Consider the following 24,838-nt stretch of genomic DNA (forward strand, 5'->3'; position numbering starts at 1 on the left):
TGATATTTCATATCAGGACTGACCATGAAACATAGAAACTGGTTTCGTTCGTGACTTCAGGAGTCAGTATCTTTACTTTAGGTTTGCGTATAATCATGTTGATTGCGACCAAATTATAGGTTCCTGGGTGCGACCTTGTCTTGCCCGTCTCTGACCCCTGAGGGTTCTAGCAGGGAGAAGACACCCTGGGCCTGTTTTTGTGGAATGAGTGATGCATGAGGTAAGTTAATCTCAAATCTCCCCAGTCTACAGGCCTAGTACAGTGGATGCACTGCAGAGTTAACTGAAAAGGAATTGTGCCCTACCTACCCTGGGCAGGGCTATGCGACAGCTTCCAGGATTTGAACACACACCGCACAGGGCTTCTCAGGTCTAGGAGCCGACTCCAGGGAGGACTAGGGTTTGGGCAACAGCACAAGAGGCTGTACAGCCCGGTGGTTATGACTGTAGACCCTGGAGCCAGATCATTTGGGTTCAAATCCTAGCTCGAAAGAGCAGAGTCATCTTGGGTTACTCACTGATGTTCACTGTCTCCATTCTGTCACCTGCAAAGTGGCCAGGATAATAACGGTACCTCGCTCACAGGGTCGGTGTCGGGATTGAATGAGTTAAGATGTGAAGTATTTCACCATGCGAAAGAGTTAGTTACTAATAGGCGGTGGAGGCTGGGACACCGAGCTGGGCTTGGGGAGGGCTAGTGGAGACTCTCCCTCTGGGAGAAGGGAGGGTGACCTCTGCTGGGGAAGTGCGGGTGCAGAGAGAGGCTGGAGGAGTCACGGCTGGGGACTGACCATGGCTGAGGCATCGTAGAGGAACTGGCAGGTGAGACAGGTTAGGGATGCCCATCGTCCCTTGGGCAGGACAGGGCAGGGCTGGGCTGGGCACCAGAGATTTGGCATTAACTCATTAAGGAGTTTGAACCTCGGGAGGCTTTTGAGCAGGAGGGGGTGACACCATCAACTTTATGTCCTGAGATGCCCACTCTGGCCCTGAGGCAGAGGAGAGGGGGCACACTGTGGATGGGGGGTGGGTGGGCGGGGAGGCCAGTCAGGAGGCCGTGGCAGTGACACAGATGTGACCAGGTGAGGCCAGCACGAAGGTGAAGGCCTGGAGAGAGGAGGGCAGACTCCGGGAAGGAGGAGCAGGTTAAAGACACGACAGCCGCCCAACAATCGCCACAGTCCCGAGCCCCTCACCGCCCATCAGGCCCCGTGCCAAGAACCTGGCACGGTCATCTCGTCTTGCCCGGTCCTCACCGATACCCTACACACCTCGTGGGGTGGGGCAGCGCTGTGCGAACAAGGTAGGGAGGAAACAGATGCCCGTGGGGGCTGGAGGATGGCAGAGACAGGACCGCTCACTCGCCTTGGGTGAGAATAAAAAAAGGAAGGAGGTTTCATCAGAGAGGGAGTAAGGAGGAGGCAGAGGAAACAGATGACAAAAGGCACCAAAGAAATCCTGACCCTGAAGGAAGGGGTCGATCCAGTAGCTGGGGTTCCCAGCAGATAAAGGGATTGGGTGCCTAATTGTGCAGGAAATAGATACCAACACTCAGAACTGCCTGATGGTCTGCCCAATGCACGCGCCTGTGTGCATGTGTGTGTATGTACGAGTATGAGTATGAGTATGAGAGAGAGATGTCCTGGATCCATGCACGCCCCGGCATTCGGGTGCATGCAGGAGAGGCTGTGCGTCAGGGTCTAGGAACGGGTCTGATCTTCTTTATGAATGATCTGGATGTGGGTGTCACAGGCATAGAATCAACAGATGGCGATACATTTGTAGGAAACTGGAGAGACAGATTTAACTCCAGGATCACGGGCAATTCTTCAGCTGCCTCGAGGGGAAGGAGGCCCGAGAACATGACACATTTCCCCCAGGATGAGCTCCCGTCCCTGCCTGTCGGGAGGAGGAGCTGGCGGTCCTGGGCTCTCCCAGCAGGGAGAACCAGAGCAATCAGGCGGCCAGGCGGCCGGCGGGCCAGCCGAGAGGAGCAGAGAGAGGTCTCCTATTCATTTGCAGCTGCAGTGGCTCTTGACAGACAGGGAGTGGGTGGTAGCTTATTTTCCAACTCCCAACACCCACCCTTCCTCTTGTTTCTTCAGCAACAAGGCTTAAACACATTTTCCTTGGGGCAAATCTTCAGCTCCAAAGGGGAGATGCCACAGAGAGTCCAGAGCCCGCGGGGGGAGGCAACCTGCCAGAGGAAGCCCTTCTGTGTCCCACCTGGTACCTCCCCCAGCCTTCCCCATCAATTCCCTCATCTTTCCCAAAAAGTAGCAGCAACCCTCTGGCCCAGCCTCCTGCCGGTGAAAGGGAGTAGTTTGGGGTTTCCTTGACAAAGCCAGTAGGTAGGGCCTTGCTGGGCGGACTCAGCGCCACCTATAATACTCGACTACCGTTTGAAAGGCACATTTCAGCCCTGGGTTCCTTGAATCTCCAACTCTGCCAAGGAATACAGTCGGTGGTGGGATGCCCTCAAGCTGGGCTGAAGTCCATTCTCATCCGAGAGAAGGGTGTGGCAGCTCCATCCGACACCTGCAGACTGGGGAGCACATGGTCTGCGGGAACCGCCACTCCTGCCTGGCTCCTCAGACTCCTATCTTTTCCATCAAGGTTGCATGTACGAGGTCCACCTTGCCAAGGCGGGGGTGCCTCTGGGCATGGAACCAAGACAAGACTTCACCTTTCGGACGTTCTTCCACCTGCCCAACCTGTCGGAGCGCGTCTGGCATCTCGCAGGCTGCAACCAGATGCCACCCTGGCACTGGCCGGTCACTGCCTGTGCTCACAAAGGGAACGAGGGTTTCTCAATGGGCCGGGGGGGGGGGGATGCAGAGGGGCCCACACGGCACACTCACTTGTTCTGGGATCTGTGGCGCTGGGCGGCGGGCGGGGGGGGGAGGAGTGAGTCAGATAGCTTCTGGAACCCCCCTCCACCTGTTCTCTGACGTTAAGAGAGGCCAGAGAGCCTTGTCTCAGCAAGTGTCAGCAGAATGTTCAGCCTTGGGTCTGTTCACCATCCAAGACAAGCACAAGTCAGGCACGATTTCGGCACCTGATGGAGCCCCATCCCGGTAAGTATCCCAAGGGAAGGCGACTGCCTCTTTTTGATGACTGACCACGCATTAAGCTGACGTTCACATTCAGGACCCGGGAGGACATCAGGACAGCAGAGGAGACAGAGCAGAGAAGGAGCCAGAAGACACCTTTTCGTTGATGCGGGCATCTCCTCCGGAGTTCTTGGATTCTCCATTTGCAAGAGAAGCCAGACCTTCCCCACCTTCCTCTCCTAGCCACCGTGTGCAGGGGAAGAAATGTTATGAGCCAAAGCATGCCGTGAGCTTCTATTGCCGAGATGAAGGATGGTTACTCACATGGCCTGGAGGGTCTGGACTCCTCCCTGAGGACAGGGGTCAGGCCAGCAGTTCAGTGGCCTGATGATTCTGAGTCACCGCTCTTCCCATTTTGCTGAAGAGGCTCCTGACCTTGGGGGCCAGTCCCTACCTTCTCCCATCCAGGGTTTTATGGCGTCTGGGGCCGCCAAGCATGATAGGTACTTAGGATCCTATCTGCGTCACTCTTCCTACCTCTGAGTTAAAATGATGGATTGTCAGGTCAGGGGTGGCTTGTCGGGGCTGAGGATGCTAGGGTTCAGAACCCAGAAGGCCAGCCAGACGGAGAAGGGGACAAACAGCAGAGAACAAGTCCTGGGGAGGCAGGGTGTGTGTGTGGCATTTCCACCAACCTCTGCGCAAAGGTGACCAGCCTCCTGAGCATTAGCGTTTGTTTCACTTTGACTCCCGGGACCCGGAATGATCCTGACTCCCTTTCCTAAGAGCTTCATGTCCTCTGGCCTTCCTCAGTCCCCAGTGCCCACACTCAGTTTGCGACTTGATGACGACACCCTCTCATCTGTCTTTGCAGGTCTCATCACTGGCTACGGAGTGCGCGCGCGCGGACACACACACACACACACACACACACACAAACACACAGCAAGAGTTCTCGGAAAATTCTAAGCTGCTAACCTAATTCCAGGGATCTGAGTCCTGGGTCCCGGGGTTCAGGAGAGACCAGGTTATGAGATGGTCAGAGAGGACCTCGCCTAGGAGGGGTGGCAGGAAGGAGCAGCACAGCGGCTGCCGTGATGGACACAGGAGGGAGACGTGCTTGCCGCCAGGACAGGAAGGGCTGACCCTGTGAGCGGGGAGGGCAGCCAGAAGCATCCTCAGGCTGATGGTGAGAAGAGCGGCCATGTCTGACGGGCATGCTGTGGTTTCGGAGACCAAGAGCGGGCATGGCGGCTGGGAGCACAGTGCCCCGACGGGCCTTGGGAAACAGGACGGATGGGGCATCTTTGCAGGGCTGCTGCCGGCCCAGGCCAGACCTCCTCTGGGAAATGGGTCCCAGGATAAGCAAGCAGCACAGAACCCGTAGGACGCGTTAGGGAGCTGGCACAGTTCTGCCCAGAGAAGGCAACAATGTTTGGTGCTCATCAAGGGCTCTGTGCGAGTCTGTGGGGTTGCCCTCCTCTGGGGGGGGGGGGGTTGCCTCCCTTGCCGCTGAGCCCGTGGTGGCCCGGCACAGTGCCCGTGCTCAGCATCGAGGCTCTGAATAAACACCGGCTAGGGTTCTGCTGTACAAAGGGCTTTGACATGCTCACGGCGAGGTCTTCTATATCGTATGAAAATTCTCCTGGCCTTTCTTGGCACATACCACATGGCACAACTCAGTTTATGACTTTGTGATAAACATTTGCCCATTGAAGTTATTTCTTCATCCATTAAAAGAATATTTTTGTTTAAAAACCCAAACATAAAGTTCCTGCAATGCCCCAGACACTGCTCTAGGCACTTTATAAAATGGGAGCTCGTCTCACTTTCCTAGCACCTTTACGAAGTACAGGGTACGTTAACACCCCCTTTGATGGATGGGGAAGCTGCCCGAGTCACACAGCTGGTGGTTGGTGGGGGAGGCAGGATTTGAACCTATGGAACCTACAGAGTGAGTGGCATAGTCCATGCTGTTGAACAGGATGCCACTTCCAGTCCAAGAGGAGTAAAACTGACAGGGTGGCAGTGGTAGCAGTGGGGAAGCCCAGGCCTCCTCACCATGGGACACTTCCTGCTTGTGACTCATCTTTTACAAGCAGGGACAATGTCCCTCCAGGTCTGCGACCCACCCACATGGACCCGCCGACGCATGGGAAAGGCAAGATGTCAGGGGTCCAGAAGGCAGCGAACACAAGGAACTCTGATCTCTGATTATATATAGAGATGCATTTTAAAAGAGCGTGTTTTCTGGGCTTACAGATAAATCTTGAAATACCTTCCGTACGTGTGCAGTCTGGCAAGAATGTCTGTCATAGTTTTGTTATCAGATGTCCGAATTATTGGCCATTCCCAGCCTTCTCTGAGGTTAATTTTTCTCCTTTCAGTGAAGCGAGGATATAGTCTCCACGATGACCGGAAGCGCCTAGAGATGCTGAGATCTAGATCAAGAGTCTTTTGAACCCGGTGTCATTCAATTCCGGCTCGGGCACAGGGAGCTGAGGCCGGGAACACGATCTTCCAGAAGCCTCAGTTTCTTTAGTGAAACGGGGATGGCGTACGTTGAAACGAGCCTTCAGGGAGATGTAATTTGTGCACGACACCTCACATCTCACGTCTGTCCCAGGCCGTCAGGCGACGGACGGATGGGATCAACGATGACTATCTGGGTTGGGAAGGGGATCACCTGACAGTGAGGGGGTTGAGGGTGCGGCTCGGATTTCTGACGGGCACTAGGAGGACCGGGTGGCACAGCTCACTCTGCCACTGGGAGTCGGAAGACCCAGCCGATGGGATGGCGGCGTGCTGACCCTTACCCCCCCAGCCCCACATACATCTATCTGTTCAGGCTGGGTCACTCCTGACATGTGTTCATCTGAAAAATGATACGCTTTCATAGAACAAAAAAAAAACAAACAAAAACAAAACCCCAGAAATTCACCGACTTGAATAGTTATTTAAAAAACACAGACTTGCTTTCAAATAACCTCAATCCTTTGAAGGTCTCAGCTGGTCTGACGCTTTGCTTTCAGTGTGACCCCTTCCTGCAGCCACGCCACCCCCCACCCCTTAAATCCAACCAGGGCCAAGCAAACTGCACTGGCCCCCCCACCAGATGTTCCTGCTCCCCCCAACCCCCTCTTTTACAGAAAGCAGCCGTGGCAGTTAGATCCCACCCTTCTGCTAAAATGCCTCCAGTTCCCTCCCCGAAATAAAATAAAATAAAATGGAGAGAAACCCAAGTTAAAACCCACAACACAGAGGCTCTGGGCTGCTAGGCCGCCGCTCCCGGGCTTCCCCCATCTGCTCTAAGCCACCGGGGCCTCCCAGCTGAGCCCTGCTGTCCGGGAGGGCCCCTGGCCTCCGCACAATCTGTCATCTTTGACACCGCTTGGATCCCATTTCTGCCGGGGCTGCCAGGAGCCACGGAGCTCCCTTTCCCGTCTGTGGGCAGGGGGCCAGGGGCCCACGTATGGCAGCAGCATCTGTGCCTGGGAGGAAAAGGATTCTGGGTGTCGTGGACCAGAGTGAATCCCAGTGTGTCCGCACATCCGCCTCTCTCCCTCGGGCTCTCAAGCCCTTTCCCGTTTCCTGCCATCTGCAACGGGCGTCTCTGGGGAGACTCTCTCCTTTTCTGTGTTCATGGACGCTGGGAACAGGCTGGTCTCTCTGTTCCCGGCAAGTGTGGAGACATCCCTTGGGGCGCCAGAGGCTGCGCCCCACGCAGGCGGCCATCTCTGCCTACCCACTGACCTGGACCCTCATCAAACAGGGTGGGGACAGGGGTGACAAAAATGGGAGGTGGTAATGCCTACTCACTGCTTTATGGACTAGGGGGCCCAGCCTGGGCCCAGGAATGAGCCACCCACTCCTGCCGGGCCCAGTGCGACAGGTGCACCTGGCGTGGCCAGTGGTGGGCATCTCTGGCTATGGAGTTGGTGGGCCTGGGTCAGAGAAAGGTCCTACCCCTCTGGCTGTGTCACTGCCCCTCTCTGGGCTTCGGTGCTCCCATCTCCATGAGCAGTTGAGCTAATGAGCAGTTGGGCCTTCCAGTGACCACTCTACAACCTGCAAGCCAAGGGGGATTTTGTTGACCCCCCCTCCCCCAACAGCTGCATTCTTCACACGTTTCTCTCACAGAGACTCTGGGCTGACTGGTAGCAGGTAGCAGTCACTTGTCGAGGTAACAACTGGAAGGCTAACAAGCGCTGACCCGGTGCTGGGACGGACCCTAGCATCTGACCTTGGCCTCAGGGACACCACGTCCTTGACCAGCTAAGGGAACCAGTTGAGAGGTGAGAAGATGGCTCTTTCTTTTCCTCCCTCCCTCCCTTCCTTTCTTTCTCCCCTTCCTTCTTTCTTTCTTTTAGATTTTTATTTATGCATTTTAGAAGGGAAAAGAGAGAGAGAAGGGGGGAGGAGCAGGAAGCATCAACTCCCATATGTGCCTTGACCAGGTAAGCCCGGTGTTTCGAACTGGCGACCTCAGTGTTCCAGGTCGATGCCCTATCCACTGCGGAGCTCTCTCCAATGCGAAGGAAATTTTTCATTTCTCAGGGCTCCTCAGTGAGGACAAACCTCGCAGATCTGTTCATTCATCTGCTCTGTCCTTCATCCGTTCAACCTCATAATAAGGAGTCACTGGAACCCTGGCGTCTAATCCTGGCTCTGTCGCTTAGGAGCCGGACAGTGCTGGACAAGCTTACCCAACCTCTTCAGGTCTCGGTTTTACCATCTCTACTATGGGCACGGCAGCGGCGCCAATTCTACCGACCGCGGAGGGGAAACATTCAGCACTGAATTCAGGGCTCAACACAGGGTGCTTGTGATTGTCCTTGAATAAGTGGCTTACGGCCTCATGGGGACACAGACAATCAGCATGCATCTGCCCATTCCTTCAAGTGGACACCTGTCCCAGCCAAAGACAGGCTTCCTGGCTCCAAAGGCCGAGAAGATATCTTCCACAAGAGCATGGGTTTCATTTGGGGTCACCTATCTCTTTATCCTTCCTAAAAAAATGTAAAAGATTGTTTTCATGAAAGTTTGAAACAGATGCTCCAGGATTTGAGTCACTCCAAACATCTGGTCTGGAGCCTCCCTCCCCCGGGCTCAGGGGCAGAGGCTGCCATTTTGCAATGGAGGCTCCGCTTGGTGGCTTCTAGGACGAGGAGGAGGAGGAGGGAGGAGAAGGCAACATTTCTCTCCCAGGAGAGAACGTCTGAATCCCCACAAGCCTTGCCCTCCCCACATATCCCAGACCCTGACCCCTCCAAACCCCCAATGCTGGGGCAAAGCGACCTCCCATTGGCCTGTTTCTGGTAGTTCCCAGTTTTGCCAAAGCCCGGTCCCACCACCATGTGTGCCCAGGAGCCCGACCTCCTGGGCCTGCTCGCCCCTTCAGAATGCTACACTGCGGGGCTGATGGAGGAAGTGGTTTATCGTTCCCATTAGTCAGACCCCTGACAGCTTCTGAGCGCCAGCCCAGCACAGGGTCCCAGGAGCCCGCCTGGGAAGGTCAGGCCCCAGGAGAGGGACCCGGCCAGGGGCAGGCTGTCACCATAACCCCACGGAAGTGCCCTCGGACAGCACAGGATCTCACTTATTTTGCTTTAACCCGACAGCCTGAAATTTCTCTTTGCGTCTGTTGAAGACATTTAGATGTTCCTGTCTACCCTTTCTTGTCTTCAGAGGCCACCAGGGGTGCCTCCAAAGTGTCCAGGTGCTGATCCACCCAGAGGTGCTTCACGTACACGGCTCCTATACTGGTTTGCTGACCATGCACTTGGCACATGAGGACACTAGGGCAGGAGGTGGGTGGCCTGGACACCAGGTCTGATTTGACCACTGCCTACTAGAGTGACTGAAAGCACGTTCTTTTATCTAAAATGAGAGAAACAGTTGCCTTGTTTTGTGATTACTGTGAGGTTAATGATGTGAGGTCCCCTTGTCAAAGAGACACAACCGTGAATACGTATATCATTAAAAAGATATCAGGGAGAATATATTAAAAGTAGTTTTGGACACACATTATTTGCAGCATTGGTCTCATCTGCCCACCCAGGCTGAAGCCCCACAACCCCAAACATGCTGTGCCCCAAACATGAACGGCACGGTTTACAGGCTCTCGCTGTGCCCGGGAACCCACAGCTCGGAGCAGGTCTGGGAACCGCCACCCACCCACCCACCCACCTCTGAGTCTGTGTGGAGGACGGCCCCGGCGGGGACACGAGCTTTCTCCTCCCCTCTGGCTCTGAGTGGAGCTGGGGGGAGCAGGGCTGAGGGGGCGGGGACCCCTCTGGAGCCTGGTGCTTCTGTGCCTGGGGCAGCCCAAGGGCCACCGCCGCACCCTCCCCGTTCCTTCACGCTGACCCAGAGCCACCCTCTAGTAGCAGCAGTCACACTCAATAATGACAAGAAGGGCGTGTGCACACAGCGCTTGACAGTTTGGAGAGCCCTTCCACAGTTGTCATCTCACTTGGCTCCTGAAGGAGACAGGACAGAGCTCACTGCCCATTTACGGGCACACGAACGAGATGAGACGTGGAACTGTCGAAGGGGATGGCAGAGGTCACGCCACTGGCGCTCTGACTCGTGTCCCCATGCCGGGAGCCAGCAGCTGTGTCCTCAGCGGGTACTGTCAGCATCTCCACTGGCTTGGATCCCAGCACCTGAGGGTTAGGGTCCCATGGCCTATGTGGTGGCCCACATGGTGGTGCAGGGACCTTGAAAAAGGAACGATAAGGCAAGAACTCCCAGAGCCAGCGGTCCGTCCGAGGAGGTGACAGCGGAGCCAGAGGTCCTCCCCCACGGGGGCCTCTCTCCTCCAGAGCATCTGCCCAAACAGCAAGGAGAGTTGGGAGGGGTAAACAGGTGACTGTCTGCTGGGGCCCAGGGCTACCTGCCCTCAGGGCCGACAGCTTTGGAGGAGGAGCCCAGCTGGCATGGGGCCCCTGAGCTGAGGGGGCACTCCTCCCACCGCTGAGAATCATCCCTCACTGGAGGTGTCCGCGAGGCCACATATGGAGAGCACCCAGCACACAGACCTTGACCATCCTTTTCTTCCCTTTCTCGTCACAGGTCCTCCTAGACCCACAAGCATCCCTTGACATGGGCACTGTCCCCCACCTGCGCAATGACCCACCCTGTTTAAGAACCCAAACACCGCACTGATCTGGACAAATGAGAACAGGGGACTCGCCCACGGCTCTGTCCTGGTGGGGACGTCCCACCCCGTGGCATCTCTGCCGTGGGAGTGGGGGTCCAGCCCTCCCAGGGACCCTGGCGCCAGGCGGGCCCGGCCTCTGTGTGGTCCCCACACGGCTCTGACTGCTGACTTCAGATCCCCTCTCGTCTTGTCACAACCAGTTTTCAAACCACAGCCCCTTCCTCTGGTCTGTGCAGTGTCCACCCGACAGAAACAGTGCTCCTGTCAGCATCAGTGGACCGAAGTGGCTGGTTGAGACAATCTACAGAGCCACCTCCATACATCCTGGGGACAGGCCACAGCGTCCCCTCCAGAAGTGCCCAGGGAGAAGCGGGGCTGGTGACAGCAGCAGCCTTTGCCACGAGGTTTCCAGTCCTGATACGAGTGGAATGCTAACTGTCCCCAACACAGCTGGGCCAAGCCGCGGCAGTACGCGTACGAACAGGCGGAATACGGGGTCAGAGTGTCCCAGCCAGGGCACTCCCTAGATGTGTGGCCTCGGGCCAATCCTCTGCCTCCCTGAGCCTCAGTTTCCCCATCGGTAAGACAGGCAGATTAACAGCATTTAACTCACTGGGTCGCAGGGAGAGTCAGACAAGCCTGCAGTGCTGTGCCAATGGGGGAGAGAGGGGATCCCGGGGGTCCTGCACCCTGCACCAGGCCCTGCGTTGCTGCACAAGGTGCCAGCCTCTTCCTTCACCCAGAACAGGAAGTTTCCACTGCCCTGGCCCCAATGGCACTGCCTCGCTGCCACGGGGAAGGTCATGGGCACCCTGTGGCCCACACTCCTCTGCCCCGGCTTCTGCGTCCCACTCGGCACCAATGCAGTGGGTTTTAGAGTCCCAGGCTCCCCAAGCCCATGTCGTTTTTAAGTCTCCATTGATTTCTCCCCTGAACTCTTTCCCCGTCACTTGTCCCCCACCCCACCCGCTCTGACAGAGTTGTGCTCTCTCTGCAGGTAGCTTTACCGCTTCTGATAAGACCTGCTAATCCTCTGCTGCTCCTCTCGTCCAGATGGAGATGATTAGAGGCTCAGGGTCAGGCCAGCTCCCCGTCAAGGGCATTCAGGACTTTCCTTGGGGACTGGACCCTGCGTCTCCTCCTGAGGCTCTCGACCGGAGTGGGGGGGAACCCCAGCATTTCCAGTGAGGAGCAGCTCGGGTTACTTCCCGATCAGGAACGCCCCCCACCCAGCCACAACTGGGGACAGAGTGGGAGTGGGGGATGGGTGTGGCCAAAGGAGGTCTGGACCATTGGGCTCCTCCCTGCACAGAGGAACAGAGCTAAGCTTCAAGAGCAAAACGCCTGGAGGAGGCGTCTGGGCGACTAGTGACCGACACACTCCTAGTCACATCGCCCATGCAGGCAGCTGAGAGCGAGGGCAGGTTAGCTTTGGGGGCACCAGTGACCAAGCAGGGCAGGCATTTCTGCAATGGCTAATGCCGCATGTCCACAAGTTGCAGGTGGAACAAGACTAGGACAACCTCTGCACCATGTCTTCTTGGGGATGTGAGAAGGAGGCCTCGGTGTTTGCTGACCACCACTCCTGGCGCACAGAAGGCCATGGGGACAGAGGACACAAAGGACAGAAGCCCGTGCTGAGGACGCAATGTGAAACACACAGCGGCACAACACTCAGCGAGCGGCCCTCCCCACGCATGAAGCGATGACTGGCGGGCCCAGGGTTCAGGAGTTCAGCGGGGTCAGCCTCGGGTTTAACGTGAAAAGCTAATGTTGGAGAGAGACGTGATTGGATGAAGAGGAGAGAAGATTTGAGGTCAGAGAGCGGCTCATTTATTTATTTTCATCTGACGTTTATTGAACCTATGCTGCGGGCAGGGCCCTGCGGGTTCCTGAAGGATACAATAGAGCATATGTTCTAGGAGACGTGTGGGCCGTTCAGTCAGCATCCGGTTCTCCCCTAAAGGGGACAGAAGCACCTCACGCCGTGAAGCCAGGGGTGGCCTCCCTACGGCACTGACTGCTGAGCCCAGTGGAGGAGCCAGGGTCTGCCGGAAGTGGGTGGGCAAGATGGATGCTACAGACAGACAGATAGACAGAGGCCCATGGACAGGTCCTGGATTGGGGAGGAGATGGTTCCTTTGGAGAAAGAGAAAAAGGCTGACACAGCTCAGGAAAAGAAATCCAGAGTGTGGGAAGACATCTTCCAGGTTGATCTGACTGCATAGTCATTAGAGGGGTTTAAACAAGCAGACGAAAAAACAGTGGTAGCATTTATAGTTTTAAAACATCATTCCGGCTGCCGTGCAGAGGAAGAGTCTGGAGGTGGCGAGTTTGGTTAGAAAGTCTGTCAGAGCCAGTGACCGTGGTGGTGGAAGGGAGTGGTGGCCAGATAGAGCTGTCCCAGAGACGGGACCAATAGGACTTGAGGATGGGTTGGACATGCGGGGAAGGACGTGGGGAAGGATGGGGGCAGACACCCACCTGCGGGTCTGGGGTAGGCGCTGCAGTAGAGGTCAAGAGCGCAGGTTTGGTTACGCGGAGCTTGAGATGTCACCCTGACAGACAAGTGGAAATTCTGGGTAGACATGCGCACACCTTGGCTGCGGGTGACCACTTACCATAGAGGGCAGCAGCTGCCCCTGGGGTGGACGCCATGTCCCAGGGAGAGTGCAGAATGGAAAGGGCCCCGATGAACTGTGTTTTCAGGTAAGACAGAAAGACAAGAGCAGCTGAACATGCAGCATGGAGACGGAAGGATGGCAGGGGTCAAGATGGCGGTGGGGGTGAGGGCAGCTGTCAACTACGTGGAATGGTGCTGGAAAGATGAGCATCTCTCCTGCAGTTGGCAACACGGATACCATGGACAAACTGAGCAAGAACCATTTTTGGATCGAACCGAATAGGCAACCGAGGGGGAGGGGTCGAGTCAGATCCTCAATGACGTTGGCTCTGCGGGAGGCACAGAGACAGGCAGCAGCTGAGCTAGGACCTCCCGACTCCTAAAGTTCCACCCAGGCCAACGCTCTCCACATGGGCAGTTGAAGCGGCTCCCATATTGTCACCCCTGGGCTGACCAGAGTTCCCTTTCAGCTCTGGAAGACAATGCACCTGGGCCTTTAGCTGTGGCTCGCTACCCCCCTCCCTCCCCTCAGCTTCCTATTTTTTCCATCCTGGACACACGACCCCATGTCTGGTTCCAACCTCACTCAGGAAACCTCTCGAGTGCTGGCCTCTAGCATCCAAAACTCCAACAGGACCTGAAGGTCTTACGTCCCACTGGAAAGCCACTGTGTGTCCAAGACGTCTGAAGAAGGCATGGAGGCCCTCCTGATACTCTGACCTCAACCCAGTCTTTTCCAGATCATTCTGTCCTTCTTTTGGACCTCATCTCCCACCGTTCTCCACTTGGAAGCTCCACCCTAGCTTCCGCACCCTCTTTTTTCCCCACCTCCACCCAGGGGCTGTCTTCCCCTTCAGAATCAGTCCTCCTCCTTGCCCAGCTGAATCTCAACCAGTCTTCAATTCCAGCTCCAGCCTTACACCTATAGAAAACCCTGCCCCCCCACCCCTTGCCAGCTTCAGTCCCCGTCCCCTGACCCCCGCACAGTTTGGGAGCCTGGTTTGCCCTGCACGTGTTCACATCTACCACTCTGAGGAACAGGGAAGCTGCCTGCTTGTTCCTGTCTTCTCTCTGCATGTCGGAGGCCCCTGGTAAATACATGTCTATCTGTGGGTGGACTGAGATGGGCAGTGGCTCTTCCTCCCTGAAGGCTGAGACCTGCAGCATCGTTAGAGCTGCAGCAGCAGCAGCAGCAGCAGCAGGGTTCATTGGGCCAAACGGGAGATGGACAGATGGATGGACTGCACACGAGGGCTCCCCATCCCAGCTTCCACAGGAGCATCGAGTTCAGCTCTGACCACCCTGGTCACCAACTATTTCAGACGCCTACCCTTCTTGGAAATGATAAAAATTTAAATCACAAAAGTTCACAGTTTCTGTTATGCCCATAACAGAGCTGTCTTACCATTCTGAGCTGTGGGTTTCCTCTGTCACAGTCCCTGTCAACATTGTGGAAGAGGCAGCTTTCTAGCCCAAATCCTCTCATCCTCTCACGCTTCATGTTAACAACAAGCAAGCTGAATGCCCACAGGTGAAACTGGGGTGTGTAGCGTTTTGTATTTTTCCATGCAGGGCACTGGCTGACGTGGACACGCTGACCAGCAGACTGTGGCCACTTGCAGGGCACACTCCCGTCAAAAAGTTGACACCGGCCAAGTTTTCAGGGCATCAGCATTTTGTGGAAATTGGTTCAATCAACTCTGGGCTCCAAAGTGGCCTAAACACAAGCCATTACTGCAGCCACAGAAAACAGGTAGAATCCGGACACAGATCTATAATAACAGGCTTTACAGCTTCTCGGGGACTATTCTTGCTCTCCTTTGCACAAACAACTTGAAAACCAAGAATTTTAACATCCTGAAAGGAACAGTGTCAAGGCCAATGTTTCCCCCCATCCCGAGGGAGAGAACCCCACAAGGACGGGTCAGGGAATCCGTGGCCCCCAGAAGCCTGAGACCTGGCACCGACTCGCGCCCTATCAAGTTGGTTCCAGGGTGGCCACACTCTCCCACAGATGCCAGGACATTCAACTCCCCTGCCTCTTGACTTCTCCCCTCAGCCTCTCCAGAGGGTCAAAGGTGTTTTCTTTTATGGAAAGAATTCTTTATTTGCTTTTGATTTGCTTATTTACAAGAGCACAAGGCAACCCAGAGTTGTGGTCTTGGGAAAAGGGAGGTTGCTTCCGTTCTGTCCCTCTGGTCTCCTCCACAGGGGCCCCAGGCTGCAATCACTGCCCCTCCACAACCCTCTATCAAGGTCACACTGCCATCAGGGCCAGGCCAGGGAGACAGAAGGGGGGGCACCCTTGCCCTGTCTGGATCTTTCTCTGACTTGGCTGGAGATAGTGGGTTTCTAAAAACAAACACATGCACGTGCACACACACACACACACAAACAAAACACAAAAAATCAGCTTTAAGAAACACATGTGCAGATAAAGTCATTCTTTCAAGAGTGTGTCTGTGATTTACCTAAAATAATATGACCCCCTTCTCTCATATCCAGCTGCCTATGAGAAAGACAAGAGCTGGGGGGGGGGCACGGAGGACCTCAACTCTCACACACCTTCACAGGAGGGGCTTTCTCCTGATTAAGCGTCTATGCATGAACAGTGCAAACTCTCTGGGAGGAAAGCGACCTGTCAACATTCCTTTTAGCACCTACAACTCGTGTTAACTTACAAGCTCTCAAGAGTGCAATAAAAAGTCTACAAACTATTGCTTGAAAGATGGTTTGACCCACATTCACTGGATAAACCCTGGGGGTTCTGGAATCTCAGATTAATACATGAAACGAGGCTGACTTTCCAGAAAAGGGTTTCCCTATAGGCTGTAGACTAATTAGGGCCCTGGACCTGCACTGAAACAGCAGGTAGAATGCAGCCCCCAAACCTTTCAGCCACTGAAGTTGCCATTCGTTCAGAGTCTAACTTCGTTAAGAAAGGAGGTTGGCGGGGAATTATGAAAATCTAGTAAATAAGAGAGTCCTGGACGCCACCGCCCCAGCCTGCGGTTCCGGGCAGGTTGTCGGCCCCTGGTGGCCAGGAGTCTTCTCCAGGCTGGGTCGCCACCGTGGCCGCCGCGCCCAGCCCAGCGCGCACCGAGAGGCGCTGCTGAAAGGAGTTGGAGAGCTCCCAGATTCCGCGGTGGGCGCCCTGGAATCCCTCCCAGCGCCGCAATTAAGCAAGTTCTGGGGTAAAGAGAGACCCCGGAGCACAAGAAAGCACAGTGCACCGTGCCAGCCCGAGCCGTTTGCACAGGCCACCAGCCCGGCTCGGCTGGACGCGCCCAGTGCCTCCGCTCTCACTGTCCGGAACTCGTCCAGAGGGCGCCCAGCCAGACGGGCGGCTCTGCTGGGTTTGCGGTTCCGGATGGAAACGCCTCCAGGCTTCCTGGCCTGGAGGACAAGGGCTAGAATTCAACAGTCAAAGGGAACATGGGCAGAACCACTCAGTCCCGCTCGGACGCTCGGGACCTGCTTCGCCAAGCCCGCTCGGGTTTCTCCAAAGGACGCGCGGCACAGCCAATGCGCCCCCGCACTCCACTCCTCTTCTTTTTCCACAGGTCCCCCAAAACTCTTCCCAGAAAAACCCCTAAAGCACAGTCGACGCCCCTAAATTCCCAGGGCACTGGCCAATCACCCCCACCTGAGTCTCTCGAACCCTCCTTGTCGCGTTCTCTCCGCCCCACACAGCCTCCTCGCGTTTGCGGGGAGTCAGACGCAAACCACGAGAAAATGCTTCGCGAGGAGCCTCCCTACGCCCGCCCTGTCACTGAAACAAAAGCGCAGGGAGGAGGGAGGTGGATGGGGAGGCGGGAGGAAGGTTTAGAGAGAGGATGGGGAGAGCGGAGAGAAGGAGCTGGGGAAGAGGTCGGGGTGGGAGCAGAGACAGGGCCGGAGGGAGACCCGCTCCAGCCCTGCGCGGCCGGTCGCTTACATGCCCAGGTCGCTGTAGGTGTTGAAGAACTCCATCTGGTTGCACGCTTGGATCCAGCCTACCACCCAGGTCTCGTGGCGGGGGATGGGGGGCATGACCACACGGGCCGAGGCTTTGAAGTAGGGGGTCTTGTAGCGCAGGACGATGGGCGAGCTCTCCTCGATGCGCGTGGGGCACTGGTCGATGGTGGCGCTCACATCGTACACCACGATGTTCTCACGCCGTATCCGCGCCTTGCAGGTGATGCTCTGGATGCAGCCCATCCTGCCGCCCGGCCGGCGCGGCGCGGGGCACGCGGGCCGCGCGGGCAGCCGGGGGCGCCCGTCACGCCGGCATGGCGACGCGCCGCCCGCACCCGGGGCTGCTCAGCTCGTGCCTAGGAACCGGGCGCCGCCGCCGGGCATCCTCCGGGGAAGCCCCCTCCTCTAGCAGCCGCGCCGGGTCCCGGCTGCCCGCCCCCACCCCCGCCCCCGCCACGCCCGCTCCTCTCCCGCAGGGCGCGCGGAGCGTGCGCTCCTAGGAGTGGTTGGGTGCCCCTGCCGGCTCCAGCGCCCGCGCGGAGGGCAGAGAGGAGAGCGGCGCTGCGAGGAGGGGCGCCCACCGCAGGCCGGAGCCCCCCGCCCCTCGCCGGAGAGGCGGCGGCGGCCGCATGGAGCCCGGGCCGTCTGCCGCCGCCGCCGCCGCTGCATGAACCTCTGCACCGCGGCCGCCCCCCGCGAGCAGCGCACCCAGCGGCGGGCGGCCGGGCGGCGGGCGGAGGCGGCGGCGGAGGACATGGCGCTCACCCGGCCCCGCCCGCAGCGGCTGCGCGGACACTCCCCGCCGGGCTGGGGGGCACCAGGGGGCGGTGGCCCGGGCGAAGGGCCGGTGGGCCGGGCAGCCGGGACGTGATCGCGGAGGAAACTGGCTGTACGCCATGAGTTTTGTCCCTCTCCGGCTGCCGTCCGGGTGCGGGGGGGTACTATGTAGAGAGTGTGTGTGTGTGGGGGGGGTGTTTAAAGGGCCGCGGGCACCGGGTGGGGCCGGACACGTGGGCCGGGCCGGCGGGGCGTGGCTGCGGTGGGCGGTGCCAGGGGGGTGGGCGAGGGGTATGGGGACCCAGCTGGAGGGGTGCTGGCGTGGGCGAGGGGCGTGGGGTGTGGGGACCTGGCCCAGCTGAGGGTGGGTGGGTCTGATGGGGACTGGTGTGGGTAGAATGAGAGGAGGCGTGGGACCAGGCCCGCGTGTGCTGGTGATGTGCCGGGGTGGGCCCCGGAGAGGCGCAGCGCTGTACGGAGTCAGGGTAGGGACCCGCAGTGAACGTTGGGGACAGCGAGGGTTAGGGGTGCCGCTGTGGCTGACATGCGTTATTTATAATGTCGTTTGTCACTTTGGACTTGAGCTCCCCCCCATCCCCCGTACCCCCCTTTGAAGACGCTGAAGTTGGGGCTCAGGTCAAGGTCCCAAAGGCAGAGTGAATGACGCCTTCCCTGGATTTGCTCTGGAAGTTTTCCTCCCGCTTCGGCCTGGAGGGCAGGGTCACTAACAGCAAGTCACCAGAAGCCCAGCAGGGTTGGTTGGAGCAGGAGCTCCTGCTCACTGCCTGCCTTCATCCAGACCTTTTCCTTCTGAGAAAAAGCTCTTCCAACAAAACCTCAGTGGGCTCAGCCAAAGTGCCACGTGGCCAACGAAGCTGCATCCTAGCTATGGGTGGTGCCTAGCAGGAGCCCCTCGCTGGATTAGCCCCCTTCTCCAGGTCACCCTGTGACTTGCTGAGAACGTGGGAGACTTGAGCGCATTTTGGAACCAGGCTGGATTTAAGTATAACTGTCCTTTACTCCCACCCGCTTGTAGTGTGTATGTACCCATCTACCCCATAGAAAGCCTGGAATGTCAGGGACCCATCATTGTCTCTGCCCATGGTGGCTGACCCTAGTTGTGTGTGAGCAAACGAATCAGGAACAAGAACAGCCTTGCTGTCATTGTCCAGTAGGGAGTGCCACCACAGACATTGGCCGCTGCACGCAGGCTGACCCATGTCTGATACTGGGGTTGAATGTGCTAAACAGAAAAGAAAAAAAAACAAGAAAAAAAAAACTATTTAGCAAATGCTCTTCCTGGCATCTTTTTACATTTATATTTTCAAAGCTAATAGCTGCTCTGTGTTTCCTGTGATTATGGGACATTTGTGAGTGCCCAAGTGTGAAATACTCTGACTAACGGGCCGCAGGGGGCTGGCTAAAATTAGTCTGTAGCTAGAACAGATGTGATGAGTAATTTAAAAAATTGGTTGAGATCTAAGCACTCTTCATCCTTGTTTTAACTTTTCTGGCACCTTGATTTACTCCAGTTAACAACAACAACAAAAAAACAGTTGGGGCCCTTTGATCACATGCTTTTCTCACTTTACTAAGTAGCCACAAATGTCCATCACGGTCCTGCCATTCAGCAAACACTGACTGCCCACAGAGGCCACGCCCAGGGCTATGACTAGGACTCAAAGATGACTGAGAGCTCAGGGGTTGCAGAAGAGAAACCTGTTAACAAGCTGTCCCCATAAACCATGACATGTGCTTCGGCAGTGGCATGTGCCTAGTTCTATGGGAGCCCGGATGGGAGACCCCCAGAGAGTCACAGGTGGCTATCTTGAAGTGGTGACACTCGGAGTGGGTCCTCAAGATACTGATAGAGGCTCGCCAAGGAGAGAAGAAAGGACGGTGGAGGACAAGAGCTAGGGCAAGTGCAACATGCACGGAGGTGTGAGAGAGAGAAGAGCAGGTCACAGTCAAGGTGTTCCGTGTGGACCACGGCAGTCAGAATCCCAGCTGGTCCCTGATAGGACCATATCCTGATCACCCAGGGAAGCCAGTACATGCAAGTTGTGCATTTTGAGAAACATCACTCTCAATCAGTTTGGAGGAGAAAGCGAGGGAGGTTACAGGCAGAGTGTCAGGATGTTGTGATGACAGGTGCCCAGAGCAAGGGCAGCACCGCGGGGTTGGAGAGGCCTGGCATGCATGCTAGAGTCATTTAAGAGGGAAAATCGATGGACTTGGTGGCTGATTAGTTGTTGGGGAAGCGTCTGGCTGACTCTGAATTTTTTTTGTATTAATTATTTATTAAATGTTTGGTAGAATTCACTTGTGAAGCTATGTTTATGGTATTGTTTTTGGGTACAGTGTTCTTTTTTTAATTAATTAATTAATTGTTTTGTATTTTTCTGAAGTGAGAAGGGGGAGCAGATAGACAGACTCCTGCATGCGCCTGACTGGGATCCACTGGCACGACCACCAGGGGGAGATGCTCTGCCCATCTGGGGCATTGCTCCATTGCAACTGGAGCCATTCTAGGGCCTGAGGCAGAGGTGGTGAAGCCGTCAGCAGCACCTGAGCCGATTTTGCTCCAATGGAGCCTTGGCTGCAGGAGGGGAAGAGAGAGACAGAGAGGAAGGAGAGGGGGAGGGGTGGAGAAGCAGATGGGGGCTTCTCCTGTGTGCCCTGACCAGGAATCGAACCTGAGATTTCCACACACTGGGCCAACGCTCTACTGCTGAGCCAACTGGCCAGGGCCTGACTCTGAATTTTTTTGGCTTCAGCGAAGAAATTCGTGCATACCCGATTGTCAAAATAAGGAGACAGGAGGGTAAGCTGATTGAGGCTGTGTGTTGTCTTATTAAGTTTTGAGGTTCTTGGAGCGTATTTTGGGGAGAGGCAGAGTTTGAGTTTCAGAGGTTCCAGGAAATAGACCAAGAGAAAAACATTCAATTGGGGGAATTTAGTTGTCTTTCTTGATTTGAGTTACTTGTCAGGCTGCGATGTTGTGCATGAATAGCAACCTGTGTCTTCCGGTAACACATGCCAAGCCTTCATAAGTGGGGTCAAGCCACCATCGCCTTCCCCAGATTATAGGAAAATTCGATAAAGGAAAATAAATCTTTCATTATTTTAAGACCACATTCTATCCAGTAGAGTGCCAATAAAATGTAACTCATTATTCACAGACTGGAACCCTTGACATTTTCAAAGGGTTCACCCATGACCTTCCCGCGTCTCCAAAATCATGAATGTCACCCATGACATATAATTTCCACTATAAAAAGCAGTAAAGTGTAACTGAAAAGTGTAAGGGATTCTTTAATGGTTCCATAAATACGGGGCCAAGGTCATTTGTAAAGGTACTTAAATAAAATTTGCCATTAAAATAAACTCTTTTCCTTATGACATCTGTACCTTATTAACTCCATAGTCCCCTGACTCTACAAAGAAAAAAACAACAAACAAATATGATGTTAATCCCAGTATGAGAATTACTCCATAGATGTCGCCAAGAAGAGCTAGGCTGTGGCGGGAATGCCAGATGTTGGGCATGGTCCATTCACTGGCTAAGTGGCTGGCCAGCGCACTCTGGCCTCTTCTCAGGCCACTCAGATTTGTGTCTCAGCAAATTAACTCCTGGCAGGGACCTCTCAGACTATTCAGTGGATACTGTTTTCATCCTGGAATATTCAGTCTACAAATGCCAGTGGGCCACTTACCTGTAGCTCAAATGAAAGTCCTCCTAAGTGTGACAATGTCTCTGTGCTGCTTTCATAAGCTTGTCTCTTTTGGCAAGGTGTATCCCCTGTGCTTCTCAGTGTCTTGCACCTGCCCCTCTGTTAGCACCTGCCATGCTGTCCCATGGCTGTGGGTTCACACCTGTCCTCCTCAGTTGACAGTTCACTCCCCATGGGACTGTGTCATCAGGTCCTGTTGCCCAGCCGGGCACCTAGGAGCTGCTCAATGAATGTTTGAACAACTCTATTTTTTCTTTAAATCTGATGCAATAATATTTCCCATCCCTTAGCTCTGAGCTCGGTCTCCTCACCGACAGTGAGTGAGCCTCTGCGTTTGCCCCAATTCCCTCAGCACGGCACCTCCTTGCCCTCTCCTGCTCCCCAACGTGCCACCTGGAGGTCTTGAGGTTAAGAGATGCCCTTTGTCTTGGAGCCTTCTGCACCATCTCGAGGGTTATCTGTCCTGGGCTCTGAGGAATGGAAACACACTTCAAGGACAAGATCTCGATGACAATCATTCCTTGTGAGTAACTTCATTCGAGTTTATTCCCGGGGCTCAGCACAAATGCTCCTTTGTCCTTCGTGCTTTTGATGGCTCCATGCATAACAGAGCCCCTCAGTTCCCCGAGCCAGGGCCCTGGGGCATGGTCGGGACGCTGGTCCCTCACCTCCCTGACAGGCCGCTCGCTCAGCCTCCCGTGACCCTGCGCTGGGTCTTTCCAGAAGCAGGGCCATCTCTGACTTTATTTTTCCTGTTAATTGACTCAGGACTCAACTTTATCAAGTGAGCTTTTCAGAAACTCTGGGTCACAAGGGCCTATTTTCCAGTTGACCTTGGCACGGGTTGTCGGATGCCGGAAGCCAGGCTACCAACCGCTGTTGAGGAATTGCCCCATGCAGCTTGTTCAACATGGAGATGGGTTTCTAGTCTCAAGACAGGCTAGAGGCTCAATGAATCTTTGAGGCCCAAGAGCATAGGACAAAAGAAACAATTCGTTTTGGTTGTGAACTTTCCCTGTTACCACTTCAAGTCAGAGTGAACCATTTCCCTTCCAGGCCAGGCCCATAAACTCAACAGGAGGGGACTGTGGCAATGGACTCCAGCCCAAGACGTGGTGGCCGCTTCCAGGAGCCAGGCTTTCCCGAGCTTTCCCCACCAGCCTCCTGTTACCGTAGGCTGCCGACTCCGAAGAAGTATGCTCTAGTTCCTCAGCTGTCTTCATGAAGGTCACCTGCTCTGTCCCTGACACACTGAGTCCTTGCCAAGGTCACCTGTGCCATCCCTGAGACATTGAGTCCTTACTTCCGTTCTTATCTGTAGGATCTGATGCTCTTTTAATTCACAGTTCTGCAAATCCTGATTTTCCAAGCTCCTGTCCCCCGCAGTGATTGATGTTCCTAAGGGTCTCTCCTTCCTACTGGACTCCCTCGGGCTACTTACCCAGGCTCTGGATTTTAACTATTGTTTTCTGTCCTGGCTTTCATGTTTGCCCCTCCAGCCCCACCTCTGTCCTGAACTCAAGGCCAGCCGTCCCACTGCCCACTAGATGTTTCCATCTGGATGAGTCGCCATCCTCTTTGTCTCAATGACTGGACGCCTCCTTCCTTCAAGCTGGTGTGTCCTCTCGGCCACCCTGTTTCTGGCTGGAGACTCCTCCACCCTCGCTACTGCCATCCAACACATCAAGGTGGAGCGCTGGCCTCCAAAGTGAGCTCCCCTGGGGTGGAGAACAAAAAACAGAATTCCCCCTTTCCATTCCTCCTGTTAATATTTATGTCTTTATGTACGTCTTATCAAGGAATAGATCAGCACCGTGGTAGCAACATATATAATTTATAAATAAACAAACAAGCAGACCTACAAGGCAATCATGGGTCTTGGCACTGCGATTCCTTCTGGCTGGACTCCTTGTCTCAGATCTTCCTTATCCGGGCTGCTGAGAATGATCTTTCTAAAACACACTTCTCACTGTTCACAGGCGGGTCTAGACCCATTCATTCATTCATTCATTCATGCGCGGAGCAGCTGCCACCTGGAGACAGAGGAGAGGGAGATGCTGCCCTTGCCTTTCCAGAGTCCAGGAGAAGGGGCTCCTTGTCATCTCGTGCGCGCTCTGTGCGAGGAAGACGACTTCGTCATCTGGCCCCCTTCCTACGCTGCTGCTGCAAACCTAGGTCATCCTGCTCCCGTTTAACTGTAGTTGAGATGCTTAGCACGGCCTGGTTTTGAACCCTGTGTGCTTTTCATGTTCACATCCTACAAACACGTAAGCTTCACGAGGGCAGCCTCTTTGTCTTTTTTCTTTTAATATGTTTATTAATTTTAGAGAGAGAGGACAGGAAAGAGAGCCAGAAACATCCATCTGTTTCTGCACGTGCCCTGACCGAGGACTGAACTGGTGACCTCTGTGTAACTGGACGATTCTCTGACCAACCCAGCAACCCGGTCAGGGTGGCCCTTTGCCTTCTTGTTCATTCGCAGCAAGGCGTTTCTTTTTAATGGCAAACGCAAAGTGCCGTCCCCAGAAGGGAGTGGGCACTCAGTCACCCCGTCAGTTACGGAAGGCGTGACTGTCTTCCATGCCGGCTCACTCTTTGGGGCTCTGCTGAATGTCCCTTCCTCAGCAATGCTGCTGACCTCCCAGACCCAGCTGGGGACTCGCCGAGCCCTGGTACTTCCTCCTCACAGTTCTTGTCATTTTAGTAATTAATCAATCAATCATTTCTGGGATTATTTCCTGGTGATCTGCCTTCCTTGCTAGGTTATAAGCCCCATAAGCGTAGGAGTGAGGCTAAACTTTTCCACTGCTGTTTCTCCAGCCATCGAAACCATGCCCCGTTCACAGGGGTCATTCACAAAATACTTGTGGAACGAGTTGGGGATCTCGTCATGGTGACTGGAGCAGTCCCTCAGTCCTTCTAGAGCTGTGGGCCTGTCTCACCCTGGGCGGGAGAGAGAGGTCCTCAAACTCCGCCGTGGTGACTGTCCCGTTCCGGCTGCTTGTCCGCAGACTCCCTTCATGCTGCCTACCTTCTCTCGGCTCCTGGGCCCTCCCACTCTGCCCCTGCTGGGACGTGCCATCACTCCACAGGAGGCTCTGACACGGAGGCCAGGCCTTCCTGTCACCGTGTGTCCTCATGGGTCAGACGCATTTCTCTCAGCGCCGGCTTGGGGGTCTGCACGTGAGGGCCAGGTCCCGTGTCTCCAGGGACTATTGCGTGGGGAGAGTGAGTACATGCTGTGTTCATTTCCCCGATCCCACCTGGGCATCAGTCCAGGCTTAACCAACACCACACCAGGGCAGACATCTTCGTGAGCATTGATCACAGGACTAAGTGCTCATTTCTATTACTGCTGGACATTGTTGTTTATGAATGGAAAGCAAGTCCAAATCACATTATCGTGACGAAAGTGAACAGGACAGGAAGAAATCGGTCCAACAGGGAAGGAGAAAACCCAAGGATCCCTTTAGAGGGGGTATTGTGTTTCCTGGAATGGAGACTCATTTTGCCTGTACTGCTCAGTAAG

At 55.3% G+C, this 24,838-nt stretch overlaps 1 protein-coding gene and 1 long non-coding RNA gene across 3 annotated transcripts in view; one reads left to right on the top strand and one right to left on the bottom strand.

The window, feature by feature from the left end:
- FAM78B (family with sequence similarity 78 member B) overlaps positions 1–17,659 on the bottom strand; it is a 40,822-nt gene extending 23,163 nt beyond the window's left edge. The window contains exon 1 of the mRNA XM_066261038.1: positions 16,779–17,659. Coding sequence (XP_066117135.1) covers positions 16,779–17,041 — 263 coding nt within the window. The 5' untranslated portion in view covers positions 17,042–17,659. The remainder of the gene's footprint in view (positions 1–16,778) is intronic.
- Positions 16,772–23,157, top strand: LOC136325899 (uncharacterized). Of its 2 annotated transcripts, XR_010729326.1 has the most exons (4): positions 16,772–16,847; positions 21,600–21,832; positions 22,366–22,503; positions 22,809–23,157. It is a non-coding gene; the product is annotated as an uncharacterized lncRNA (long non-coding RNA). The 2 variants fall into 2 exon arrangements; XR_010729325.1 differs by lacking the exon at positions 22,366–22,503.
- Positions 23,158–24,838: the final 1,681 nt, after the last annotated feature.

The sequence above is a fragment of the Saccopteryx bilineata genome, chromosome 2, assembly GCF_036850765.1.
Source record: "Saccopteryx bilineata isolate mSacBil1 chromosome 2, mSacBil1_pri_phased_curated, whole genome shotgun sequence".
NCBI classification, from domain to species: Eukaryota; Metazoa; Chordata; class Mammalia; order Chiroptera; family Emballonuridae; genus Saccopteryx; species Saccopteryx bilineata.